At 40.7% G+C, this 14,486-nt stretch overlaps 1 protein-coding gene across 1 annotated transcript in view; it reads left to right on the top strand.

The window, feature by feature from the left end:
- Positions 1-14,486, top strand: part of crtac1b (cartilage acidic protein 1b) — a 169,786-nt gene that overhangs the window by 20,482 nt on the left and 134,818 nt on the right. The window contains exon 3 of the mRNA XM_028795662.2: positions 11,538-11,734. Coding sequence (XP_028651495.1) covers positions 11,538-11,734 — 197 coding nt within the window. The remainder of the gene's footprint in view (positions 1-11,537; positions 11,735-14,486) is intronic.

The following is a 14,486-nucleotide window of genomic DNA, read 5'->3' as shown; positions in this document are numbered from 1 at the left end:
GTCTGGGCTTATTTACACTTTAGCTCTTGATCACTGAATTAAACAAACCCATCAGCAGCAAGGAAGACAACGTGAGTCACTCATGTGCCTCTCACATGCAATTCAGAGATTATATTCTAGGCAATTAGTCATAAAAGTTCATAACAGACAAAAAATAATAATTTAGTATCAGTACACTCTAAATAAGAAATGAGTGAAGTGAGTGAATTCATTCATATTTTCCTTCTCTTTTTGTTTTTTCTTTTGCACATTGATTTGTTTTCTTGAATAGCTTATTTTTGGCTGATTTGCAATATATATTTCTGTTAGTTTTAGCATACATTATCACTTAGACCTTTAGTGCCATATTTTACCTACTTGTGAATCGTACTTTTCACCCAATACAAAAGATAATTGTTCTTCTCAAATCACTTTGCACAGCTGTTTTTTAGACAGAGTTCACACCCCAGTTCTTACAATGCTTTTGGACGCCATTAATAATGAAAAGTGGAATGCATAAGTGTGTTATAATTAGACTGATAAAATTAAGTGTAAATCTGACTCTTCTTGTGTGCTGTTGTATAAAACCGAACTTTACTATATTCCTATACAGACACATGAAAAACAACATGCAATAAGCAGTATTTTTAAAAATTAGTTCAGTATTTGAAATATTGAAAATAATTCAGCATTCAATAAGATCTTAACATGTTGGAAGACATTAGGTTGGTAATATTTGCAATTTTAATTAAGTAAGCAAAATATAACAAGATGCTTTTGTGGCTTGTGATACTGTAAATCCTTGAACTGAGACACAGAAGGTAAAGAATAAAAACGTAACAAGTTAATAGTATCAACATTAGGTATAGGGACATCAGTTTCATTACAACTGGGAAAAATAATTAACACAAATGCAACTTGAACAGTTGTCCAAGAGAAAGCTATGGTAGAGTGATGGGCCTTTAGTTAACCTTAGTATTTAAGACCAACAGAAGAGCTCTCACTGTCTCAATGTCCACAGCTCACAGCAATTTTATTTATCTTAGCTATTGCATTATAACCTAGGTATCACAGTATGGTGTAAGGTTTACATTATTATTTACAATAAAGAAAATCACCATCATCTGAAACGGTGGCACAGTGGTAACGCTGCTGCCTCGCAGTAAGGAGACCTAGGTTCACTTCCCGGGTCCTCCCTGCGTGGAGTTTGCATGTTCTCCCCGTGTCTGCGTGGGTTTCCTCCGGGTGCTCCGTTTTCCTCCCACAGTCCAAAGACATGCAGGTTAGGTGTACAGTAATCCCTCGCTATATCGCACTTCGCCTTTCGCGGCTTCACTCCATCGCGGATTTTATATGTAAGCATATTTAAATATATATCGCGGATTTTTCGCTGCTTCGCGGGTTTCTGCGGACAATGGGTCTTTTAATTTCTGGTACATGCTTCCTCAGTTGGTTTGCCCAGTTGATTTCATACAAGGGACGCTATTGGCAGATGGCTGAGAAGCTACCCAGCTTACTTTTCTCTTTCTACAGCACTTTGGTCAGCGGCTGTTGTATGTAAAGTGCTTATAAATAAAGTTGACTTGACTTGACTTCTCTTGCGCTGACTTTCTCTGATCCTGACGTAGGGGGATTGATCAGGGGGGCTGTTCGCACACCTAGACGATACGGATGCTCGTCTAAAAATGCTGAAAGATTATCTTCAAGTTGCTATCTTTTGTGCAGCTGCTTGCTGAAACGACATGCTGCATGCTGCATGGTGCTTCGTATACTTAAAAGCTCGAAGGGCACGTATTGATTTTTGACTGAAAAACAAACTCTGTCTCTCTCTCTCTCTTTGTCTGCTCCTGACGGAGGGGGTGTGAGCTGCCGCCTTCAACAGCTTTGTGCTGCGGTGCTTCGCATACTTAAAAGCCAAACAGCCCTATTGATTTATTATTGTTTGCTTTTCTCTCTATCTCTGTGACAGTCACTGCTCCTGACACGCACTCCTTTGAAGAGGAAGATATGTTTGCATTCTTTTAATTGTGAGACGGAACTGTCATCTCTGTCTTGTCATGGAGCACAGTTTAAACTTTTGAAAAAGAGACAAATGTTTGTTTGCAGTGTTTGAATAACGTTCCTGTCTCTCTACAACCTCCTGTGTTTCTGCGCAAATCTGTGACCCAAGCATGACAATATAAAAATAACCATATAAACATATGGTTTCTACTTCGCGGATTTTCTTATTTCGCGGGTGGCTCTGGAACGCAACCCCCGCGATGGAGGAGGGATTACTGTATTGGCAATCCTAAATTGCCCCTAGTGTGCGCTCAGTGTGTGGGTGTATGTGTGTGTGTTTGTGTGCCCTGCGGTAGGCTGACGATTTACCCGGGGTTTGTTCCTGCCTTGCGCCATGTGTTGGCTGGGATTGGCTCCAGCAGACCCCTGTGATCCTGTGTTAGGATATAGCAGGTTGGATAATGACTGACCATCATCTGAAAGTAAAAAAAATAAATACCATACTCTCTGCAAAAGATAATACGGAACACAACACAACATTTTCATGCCTGCTTACCCCAGTTCAGTATTTCAGGGTATGAGAACCCATCCCAGCAGCATTTAGGAGTAAGGCAGGAAGTAACTCTGGATGATGTCCCAGTTCATTGCAGGGCCACACTCATAATCACACTGAGCCAATCTAAAATGTACAGTACATAAGTGGAATATAAATCCTGAATGTGCCCATCAAGAATTCCCAGTCACACCATAAACAGGCATGAATGTACAGCATGCTTTCAACACTATATGCACACATTGTACTTGGCCAAGTGCCCAACGGTACAGGATGATTGTGAAGCCTATAGAATCGAATGTCATGGCTTTTATATGAGTGTGCCACAGAACAACTATGTTTAGGAGCTTAAACTTAAGTTGGAGAACTTTGCTAACATCAGCAGAAACCAAGGGACTGCATACTGATTTTCACCCTACCAAAGAGCCTCTATGTCCGATCAATTTTTAGGTAATGAATGTAGAGGTGGTCCACTCCTACAAGTATTTTGGAGTCCACATCAATGACAGATTGGACCGGTCTCAGAACACAAAGGATCTGTATAAGAAAAGGCAGAGCAGACTATATTTTTTTTTAGGAGACTGCACTCCTTTAATGTGGGTAGTGACATCCTTTGCATCTCCCTTAATTCAGTGATGGCTGGTGTGATTTTTCCATGCTAACTTGTGCTGAGGTGGTAACATTACTCCATCAGAGGCCCACTGAATCAACAAGCTAACTAAAAGGGCAAGCTCAGTTATGGGAAGTAGTTGCAAAGGAGAGTTGAAACAAAACTGAGTGTCATTATGAACAATGCTACACATCCTGTCTGACACACTGACGCTGAGGACTTTTGGCCAATGAATTATTCAGTAAAGTGCATCAAGAAATGCTACTGGGAATCCTTTATAATAATAGCAATACGCCTGTATAATATCTCACTGTAACTGTGACAGAAAAGGCAGAAGTTTTCTTTCTTTTTTCTTTTCTTTGTTCAGACCAAAGTGTGTGTATATGTTTATTTTCTTACTTACCTTTATAAATAAATATTTAATGTATTTATTTATTTATTTAAGGAGCTTCTGTAAAAGCTAAATTTCCTCCTGGTGACAAATAAAGTTCAAGTCCAGAAATAAGACTGAAGAGTAAACACTGTTTTTTATTATGTTTAGTTTTTAAAAAGAAAAAGGAGATACATGTTGGCCTGTTTTTGAAAGAACATTAGGATCTAGGTTTGATATATTATTAATAAGCACTATGAAAAAGTCAAGGACAATGCCTGCTAGTAAAGAGGTATTTATTATACTACAGATGGGTTCAGTAAGCACTGCAATTGAGTGATGAGAGATTTATCACCACCATTGGAATGGGGGTCCGAGGGACATGCAGTTAGTTTAAGTGTAGAAATTTAGAAACATGTACAGTTGTGTAATTCATATAGAAATACCAAAATATTGTTCTTAACTGGAGGTTAATGGTTTCCTACATTCAAATCTAGGAGCTGATTGTGAAATCTGCAAACTTTCAACATCTTCTTTGCTACTGAAACAGCATTTATTTCAGCTTTTGTTATCAATAATTCTGAATTTTTTTGGACAGATTAGATGTTTATATCTATCTATCTATCTATCTATCTATCTATCTATCTATCTATCTATCTATCTATCTATCTATCTATCTATCTATCTGTCTGTCTGTCTGTCTGTCTGGCTGTCTGTCTGTCCGTCCTTTTGAGTGATAAATCACAAATAAATGCAATGAATTCACTGTACTGTTTTACATACAAATTGCAACATTCCTTAATAGTTATTTTCAACAAAATTAAGAAAATTTGAATTTTCTTTCACAAACAATATAGTTGCTTGCTGAACAGTAACTGTGCTTATATTTTAAGTTGTGATACTGAATAGTTTCCCATGGGATCACCACCTGTAGGAGGGGCCAAGAAGGTTGGGTGCAGTGTGAGCTGGGTGGTGGCCGAAGGTGGGGACCTTGGCGGTCCGATCCTCGGCTACAGAAGCTGGCTCTTGGGATGTGAAATGTCACCTCTCTGAAGGGGAAGGAGCCTGAGCTAGTGTGCGAGATCAAGAGGTTCCGGCTAGATATAGTTGGGCTCACCTCAACACACAGCTTAGACTCTGGAACCAATCACCTTGAGAGGGGCTGGACTCTCTACCACTCTGGAGTTGCCCCCGGTGAGAGGCGCCGAGTGGGTGTGGACATACTTATTACCCCCCAACTTGGAGCCTATTCATTGGGGTTTACCCCAGTAGACAACAGGGTAGCCTCCATCCGCCTTCAGGTGGGAGGACGGGTCCTAACTGTTGTTTGTGCGAATGCACCGAACGGCAGTCTGGAGTACCCACCCTTTTTGGAGTCCCTGGAGGGGGTGCTAGAGGGCGCACCTGCTGGGGACTCCCTCATTCTGCTAGGAGACTTCAATGCTCACGTGGATAAAGACAGTGAGACCTGGAAAGACGTGATTGGGAGGAATGGCAACCCGATCTGAACCTGTGCAGTGTTTTGTTATTGGACTTCTGTGCTCGTCACGGATTGTTCATAACGAACACCATGTTCAAGCATAGGGGTGATCATATGCGCACTTGGCACCAGGACACCATAGGCCTCAGATCAATGATCGACTTCGTGGTCATGTCAGCCACATGTCTTCAACACTCGGGTGAAGAGAGGGGCAGAGCTGTCAACTGATCACCACCTGGTGGTGAGTTGGCTTCGATGGTGGGGGAGGCCAGGTAGGCCCAAACGTATTGTGAGGGTCTGCTGGGAACGTCTGGCAGAGTCCCCTGTCAGAAGTAGCTTCAACTCCCATCTCTGGCAAAACTTCGACCATGTCTCGAGGGAGGTGGGGGACATTGAGTCCGAATGGGCCATGTTCCGTGCATCTATTGTTGAGGCAGCTGACCGGAGCTGTGGCCGTAAGGTGGTTGGTGCCTGTCGTGGTGGCAATCCCCGAACCCGGTGAGGGATTCCGTCAAGCTGAAGAAGGAGTCATACAAGATCCTTTTGTCCTGTGGGACTCTGGAGGAAGCTAATAAGTACCGGCAGGCCAAGCAGAATGCGGCTTCGGTGGTTGCTGAGGCAAAAACTCGGCGTGGGAGGAGTTTGGGGTGGTCATGGAGAACGACTTCCGGACGGCTTCGAGGAGATTCTGGTCCACCTTCCGGTATCTCAGGAGGGGGAAGCAGTGCAGTGTCAACACTGTATATGGTGGGGATGGTGTGCTGCTGACCTCGACTCGGGACGTTGTGGGTCGGTGAGGGGAGTACTTCGAAGACCTCCTCAATCCCACTAACATGCCTTCCAATGAGGAAGCAGAGTCTGGGGACTCAGAGGTGGGCTCTCCAATCTCTGGGACTGAGGTCACCAAGGTGGTCAAAAAACTCCTTGGTGGCAGGGCCCCGGGGGTGTATGAGATACAGTAATCCCTCCTCCATTGCGGGGGTTGCGTTCCAGAGCCACCCGCGAAATAAGAAAATCCGCGAAGTAGAAACCATATGTTTATATGGTTATTTTTATATTGTCATGCTTGGGTCACAGATTTGCGCAGAAACACAGGAGGTTGTAGAGAGACAGGAACGTTATTCAAACACTGCAAACAAACATTTGTCTCTTTTTCAAAAGTTTAAACTGTGCTCCATGACAAGACAGAGATGACAGTTCCGTCTCACAATTAAAAGAATGCAAACATATCTTCCTCTTCAAGTCAGGAGCAGATGTCAGAGAGATAGAGAAAAAAAGCAAACAAATCAATAGGGCTGTTTAGCTTTTAAGTATGCGAAGCACCACGGCACAAAGCTGTTGAAGGCGGCAGCTCACACCCCCTCCGTCAGGAGCAGAGAGAGAGAGAGAGAGAGAGATAGAGAGCCAGAGAAAAACAAACAAGCACAAATCAATACGTGCCCTTCGAGCTTTTAAGTATGCGAAGCACTGTGCAGCATGTCGCTTCAGGAAGCAGCTTGCACAGAAGGTAGCAACGTGAAGATAATCTTTCAGCATTTTTAGACGAGCGTCCGTATCGTCTAGGTTTGCGAACAGCCCCCCTGCTCAATCCCCCTACGCAAGAGAGAGAAGGAGAAAAGTAAGTTGGGTAGCTTCTCAGCCATCTGCCAATAGCGTCTCTTGTATGAAATCAACTGGGCAAACCAACTGAGGAAGCATGTACCAGAAATTAAAAGATCCATTGTCCGCAGAAATCCGCGAACCAGCAAAAAATCCGCGATATATATTTAAATATGCTTACATATAAAATCCGCGATGGAGTGATGCCGCGAAAGGCGAAGCGCGATATAGCGAGGGATTACTGTACGCCCGGAGTTCCTCAAGGCTCTGGATGTTGTAGGACAGGTTGACAGGCCTCTGCAACATCGCATGGACATCAGGGACAGTGCATCTGGATTGGCAGACCGGGGTGGTGGTCCCCCTCTTTAAGAAAGGGGACCGCAGGGTGTGTTCCAACTACAGAGGGATCACACTCCTCAGCCTCCCTGGAAAAGTCTATTCGGGGGTCCTGGAGAGGAGGGTCCGTCGGATAGTTGAACCTCAGATTCAGGAGGAACAGTGTGGTTTTCATCCTGGTCACGGAACAGTGGACCGGCTCTACACCCTTGGCAGGGTCCTGGAGGGTGCATGGGAGTTTGCCCAACCAGTCTACATGTGCTTTGTGGACTTGGAAAAGGCGTTTGACCGTGTCCCTCAGGGAATCCTGTGAGGGGTGCTCCAAGAGTATGGGGTACAGGACCCCCTGATAAGGGCTGTTTGGTCCCTGTACAACTGGTGTCAGAGCTTGGTCGGCATTGCCGGCAGTAAGTCAAATCCGTTTCCAGTGAGAGCTGGACTCCGCCAGGGCTGCCCTTTGTCATCGATTCTGTTCATAACTTTCATGGACAGAATTTCTAGGTGCAGCCATGGCGTTGAGGGGGTCCGGTTTGGTGGGCTCAGGATTGGGTCACTGCTTTTTGCAGATGATGTTGTCCTGTTTGCTTCATCAAGCTGTGATCTTCAGCTCTCTCTCCCGGGGAAGACCTAGGACACGCTGGAGGGACTATGTCTCTCTGCTGGCCTGGGAACGCCTTGGGATTCCCCCAGAAGAGAGGGAAGTCTGGGCATCTCTGCTCAAGCTGCTGCCCCCGCGACCCGATCTCAGATAAGTGGAAGAGGATGGATGGACGGATGGATACTGAATAGTATTCAGTCAGTGCTGCATTATTGTGTGCTAACACAGGGTTAGGCAGTGATGCAGTATTTGTGTATGCACTTGTCTATACACATTGTGCATAGATGAAAGAAAATAAAAGAAAATAAAATTTCAGGTTCACCTGTAATTTGTCTATAGTAAAGAATTAGAAGAATGTGTCCTCAAGCAGCCCTTTTCACTCTTGGTCTTTCCTTGCTGTAAATAATTCATTGCACAGACTGCTAAATTAGGAAAGTATACAATCGATTTCTAAAATAACTACATAATACTTTAAAAGAACAAAAGTAATGAATAGAAATCAGAGTAAGTCACCAGTGGAGGAGTAGAATGTTCCAGCTCAGTCATAGTTTAACCAGAATTTATTGTAACACGATATTATGACATATACACATACTGCTGACAGAATTTGGATATGTCTGTACTGTGTGGACATAAGATACAGGAAAAATGACATCTAATGGATCGCTATGTAATTTCCTTGTCTTTTTATTCTTTTGTACATTAGATTGATAATATTTATTTATTGCAGCACAAACATAAATTTAAAAGCCAGGCTTTATCATTTTAATTTTTTTTTTTTTTTCATTGATTGAATTAAAGTTATGAAATCTGTTTTGTTAATTTCTGCTCTGATTATAAAGTATTTTGAAAGTGAAGTGGAGCTAATGAACTGTTAATTCACTAGTAGGAGCAATATCCACAACTTTCTAGAAGCAGTCATATAATTAATTTTTAATTAATTAAAATTCTTCCTTAATCAGGCTTCCTGCTAATCGGTTACACTATCTTGGTAATCTGAGAATTAACCTGCAGTGTGAAATTTCATTAAGAGGCTTTGTTAAAACTCATAGTGAAGATGGCTACATTCAGTCTCTGGCTTACTTACTGACACTTTACACTAATTTCTTTCCAAATGACTTACTAAAGAAGGAAATTTACAATGTGCAGATAACAGTGTGAATGACAATACATTATGCCAGCTACAAATAGTCTTTTTTCATAGGCTTTCAGGTAAAGGGACATAGAAACAGGAGTAAGAAGCGCATCACGTACGCTGATCTGTATTTGTGATTAAAAATGAAGTTATAGTAGGTATTTTAATACATCCTTATTGTGGTGCTGGAGATTGGCGACGTGTTGCACGCTGGTGGGACATGTACTCTGTACATTTCACAGTAATACTATTACTGCTTCTGCTTGTCATGGTTTTATACATTTTGTTATTTCTTTCTAAACATTATAATTTTTTCCTGAGATTTATTTGATTTATTTATTCTCGTCTGAAAAACAGGGAATTAGTTTCACTATCATTTTTCACTTTTAATTTGATTTGGGGCTAGTTGTTTATGTATTTGTTGTGGTTTAACACAACACCATATCGTTTTTGTGCTTCAGTTCCTGTGTCACAGCTAAGGTGTGATCGTGATAGGCACAATGCTTTTAACTACAGTCAGTTGAAGGCTGTCTGATGGTGTTACATTCAGGGTTTAACATTTGGAATTTCAGGTCTTTGTATTAGTGTTATGTTCTGTATAAATGTTGGGAAAATTAGCATTTTAAATAAAGTAAAGTCTAAATCACAGTTACAAGTAGCTCAGTCTGCTGGACATCCTTTATTACAACAAGCCTGAGGAAGTCTCATCACATTAATGGTGGAGTTCTCTACAACAAGACTAAGAAATGTAATGAAGCACTAATCTTGAGGAAGCTAGGTTTATTTGTAAAACACAGTGTTGTCATGCCAGAGAAGGAGAGCACAAAAAAAGAAAAAAAGAAGAACCCAGTCATCCCTGTTTAATTCTTTAGTCCAAGAACAAAAACATATGTTTGATTACATTTACATTTTATGATGTCAGTCGTATAAGTTGAATGCGGAAAACTCACACTATTGATCCAAGAGATTATGATATGCTAACGCCCACCTGAGAGAGTAACCACGGAGCACACTGCCTTTTTTTTGTGTATTGTGCCTACGTGACCACACAGTAAAACCCAAACTATTCCAAAGCAACATTTGCACTGTTTTGTGTTTTTTGTATCTCACACCCTCATACACCTTTATCATAAGAGCATTCCTTATCTACGATAGAGCGTTTAATCAGAAGAAAATATGAAGCTGGTTTTAAATTAAAAGTCATTGAAGTGGCGAAAGAAATTGGTAACTGCACTGCTGCAACAAAATTTGATGTGTCTGAGAAACTGGTGCGAGATTGGAGGAAGCAAGAAGATGTAAAAAAAAAATGTAAGTGTCGCATTTTTGAACTTGTATAAGTCAGGGTCTGATTTTATGATCGATTATTCGGGTTTCAAGACCCGACTTATACACGAGTATAAGGTCCCCACACAGTCCCCTCTAGTATAGTATAATATGTTATAAGCTCTGTGGTGTTGCATGAAATAAGCATCTAAAAATCCTTTACAAGTATAAATGCATGAAAACCTAATCTGTTATTCCCAATTGATAAAAATAAACTTCTATAATTTTTAAACAATACCATATATTTTCAGCAATAATAATCTTAGAAAACTCAGTTTATCTCCTCTCATAATGTCTAATATCATGAACCTAAATTGAAACAAGTTGCATATATAATAGAAAAAACAATTCATTACCATTTTATCTGACTAACCAAAAGAAGGCACTTAAGGGACTTATTATTACTTAACATATTCTCTATCATAGACTGGGCTCATTTCAGGATTGAACCCAACCTTGCAGTTGATACTACAAGAACAGGCTTCATCTCTGAATGACCTGACGCTGGATTGACCAAGTTCAATGAATCAATGAATTAATTAACATACAGTACTCCCTGTGATAAATTAGCACTTCAACCTGATTTGCTCCCTGATTTGTGACAGATGGTGCCAAGACTGACTACATTCTCTTGCAAATCTTTCATTTACTCATCAAGCAGGTTCATTTATAAAAGGATCTAAAGAAGAATTCTTTAACACATTTTGTATTTACTTTCAACAACGCTGTACAGTTCATTACAACCATATTTTTCACAATTAATATACTGCTTATTTTACCATTCTGTTTTAATTTTTGCACTTTGTTACAGTTTCGTCAATTTAAAATAGGTAGATTTTGTCCTTATCACATGATAGTTCTTGTATTCTTAACTAACGATCGATGAATGTAAGGAACAGCCTTATCCACTCAACCACTGGGTTCCCAGCATGCATTTTTTGTATGACTAGCTTATAAAAATATACAATTATAAAAGGTACAGAAGATAACATTGACCTTATGTAACCTTACAGCAGTGTGCTACCATCCTCGTAGTCTCTGAATACTCTTGATGAATGCTAAACATTTAGGCTTCCGTATTCCATAGTATGGAGCCTCCCTGAGAATTGCAGTAATTTAATAGTTTTTTTTTATTCCTTGGCTCTGGGTGGCACTCTACAGTACACTCATTCATTGTGTACATGCAAGTCCTGCAATTTTTGAAGTGCCTGTGATCCTTTTGTCCACAGCTTATGATGACTGGCTGGTTTGTCGAGGTTCACAAAATGTTATTTGCCTGTGTTACACTTATGACAATTTGTGTTTATCTGTTATTTTAAATGTAATTGTTTTTCTAAACTCGCTTGTAATATCTTCAATAAGGCATTTGACATTTTTGAAGATGTTTTCTGCTTAGGATGTCACACAATGCTAGGTGTGAAAAAATGTTTTTTTTTTTTTTTTTCATAAATTCATATTAATGATCATCATTTGAAGCCAAATGTGAGATAGAGGTTCTGTGTTCCTTGTCTGGGTTTGATTCTCACACATATTATGTTTTAAAAATTTCACAGGTATAATGGGCCCAATCTGGTGCTGAAGTATGACCAGAGGAGAAAAGTGCTGCATAACATTGCTGTGGATGACAGAAGCTCACCATATTATTCTCTTCGTGATCGCCAAGGCAATGCAATTGGAGTAACAGCTTGTGACATCGATGGAGATGGCAGAGAGGAGATTTACTTCCTCAACACCAATAACGCCTTCTCAGGTATGGTACGGGAACTTCAGTGTTGAACTGGGGGGTGAAGGAGAAAAGAATAAAGAAGGAGAAATTAAGAAAATAATCGAAATATAATGCAAAAAAATGAATCATTTCAAGCCAAAAGGAACGCACAAGGGGATTTAATTGTGTTTAACCAAGATGAAAGCAAAGTCCAACTGATCATAATACTAAAACTTTTATTAATAAAAATTAATAAATACATGCATGCCACTCTATTGTGGGCCCTGAGGTGGAGCTTGCTTTGCTGGGATAGACTCTGGCCCCCTGCATCACTGATTTGAATTAAGAAGGTCTGAGCATGTTATGGTATAACATAATAATTTATCTTTTATTGGAGTTAGCCATCAATCCATCCCTATATTAATGGACATTTCTTTTCCAAGTAAGTAATGAGATTTACTTTTTATGGCTGTAAACGGCCAGTAACAGCTGAACATTATACATAAAGAATTGGCATTCAGTCACAGAGCACAATCAAGCACACTCCCACACATTCTCACACATTCGTACCTGGCCAGTTAATAATAATAATAATAATGCATTTTATTTATAGGGCACTTTACATTAGCAGTAAATCTCAAAGTGCAACATAAAATGTTTAAACAAAGGCAAAGCAAGATAAAAACGGAGATAAAACAACAATAATTATAGCATTCTTGTTAATAAGCTTTCCTAAATAGAAAAGTCTTTAGCTGTTTTTTAAAACAGCCCACAATCTGCTGTGTTCTCAGGCTCTCTGGTAGGGCATTCCAGAGCCGTGGAGCAGCGACTGCAAAGGCTCGGACACCCATTGTATGAAGTTTGGTCACAGGAGCGTGAAGGCGATAGGTATTTGCAAAACGGAGGTTTCTTGTAGTGGATTGTAATACAGTGTATAAGGAGTTCTTTAAGATATTGTGGAGCATTTACATGGATACACTGGTGAGCAAACAAACAGAGTTTGTATTCGATACGGAGATGGATAGGGAGCCAATGAAGTGACCGAAGTTTTTGTGAAATGTATTCATATTTCCGCACCCTCATCAGGATTCTTGCAGCACTATTTTGAATTTGTTGTAGCTTTTGAAGGCTCTTGTTGGGTATCCCAATGAGGAGTGCATTACAATAGTCCAGTCTGGATGAGACAAAGGCATGAACCAGCTTTTCAGCATCACAGAGGGAGAGGTAGGGAATGAGTGGAGTTTGGCTATGTTTCAGAGATGAAGGAATGCAATTTTACAAAGGTGATGGACATGTGTATCAAATGACAGATGGGAGTCTAACTTGACACCCAGATCTGTAACAGAAGGGGAGAGGGTAATGGTACGGTCAGAAAAGGAAATAAAATTTACAGAGGAACGAAGTTGATGAGGGGTGCCAATTAAAAGAGCTTCAGTTTTGGTGCTGTTCAGCTTGAGGAAGTTCTTGGACATCCAGGCCTCAATCTCATCCAAGCAAGAGGAAAGAGTTGATAGAGGTGTAAGAGAAGTCAAATCCAGTCTTACATAGAGCTGCGTATCATCGGCATAGCAATGGAATGAAACTACAAGCTTGCGGATGATGTTACCCAGGGGTAGCATACAAATATTAAAGAGAGTCAGCCCAAGGACTGATCCTTCTGGGACCCCACAGGTGACAGTGTGGGTATGAGATTTAGCATCCCTCAAGGCCACATACTCAGCCCTATCTGTAAGATAGGACTCGAAACACTCCAAAGCAATGCCAGAAAGTCCAGTTGTATAGTAAAGATGATGAAGGAGAATATTATGATGCCCAACATATCTTCACAGAATTATGCTTCCTCCTCTACACAGGATGAGAAGGTGGCATCTCCCTCGGTCCTGGATACAATACCCAGCAGTACAAATTTCACTCTTGTTAAAAATTAATTATCATGGGTGACTTGCTTGTGCAGTTAGTAATGCTGCTAACCTCACAATGCTAGGAGACTGGGTCTTGCCTGGCCACAGTCCGTGTGGAGTCTGCATGTTCTGTAGCTGTGCATGCTTACATGCGTGTGTCAGGGGGGGGTTCTTCGACCAGGTAAAGACATGAAGGTTAGGTTGATTACAGAGGACAGAGGAACTATATGAGAAAGGACAGAAAAGGCTCTTTTTCCTTAGGAGATTGCATTCCTTTAATATGAGGAGTGACATTCTTCACATCTTCTAATAATCTGTTATGGCCACTGTGACTTTCTATGCTGTGGTGTACTGGGCTGGTAACATCACTTCAAGAGAGGCCACCCGAATCAACAAGCTAATTAAAATGGAAGGCTTAGTTAGGGGGCACACTCTAGACACCCTGGACATCAGAACAATGGATAGAATTAACATAAAACCGAGTGCCATTATGAACAATGCTGCACATCCTCTCTCTGACTCACTAAAACTGAGGACTTTCAGACAACAAATCATTCTGCAGAAGTGTGTCAACAAATGCGACTGGAGCTCCTTTATACCAACAGCAATACGTCTGCATAATGACTCACTTGGCTTGGGACTGTCAAGGCAGAAGCTTTCTTTCTTCTTAAATTTTCTTTCTTTTTAGTTATTCTGATGTGTGTTCAGACCATAGTGCATGCATATATATGTTTATTTATCTATTTATATATTTATTTGTTTGAAGAGCTTCTGTAAAAAGTCACATTTCTCCCGGATACAAATAAAGTTCTATCTAATCTAATTAGTGATTCTAAATCAGCCTAGTTTGTGTGCGTATGTGTGTGTGTTTGACTGCCTCCCCTTTAAAGATTTGG

Source organism: Erpetoichthys calabaricus, chromosome 2 (assembly GCF_900747795.2).
Source record: "Erpetoichthys calabaricus chromosome 2, fErpCal1.3, whole genome shotgun sequence".
Taxonomy (NCBI): Eukaryota; Metazoa; Chordata; class Cladistia; order Polypteriformes; family Polypteridae; genus Erpetoichthys; species Erpetoichthys calabaricus.
This window is presented reverse-complemented; position numbering and strand designations above follow the sequence as displayed.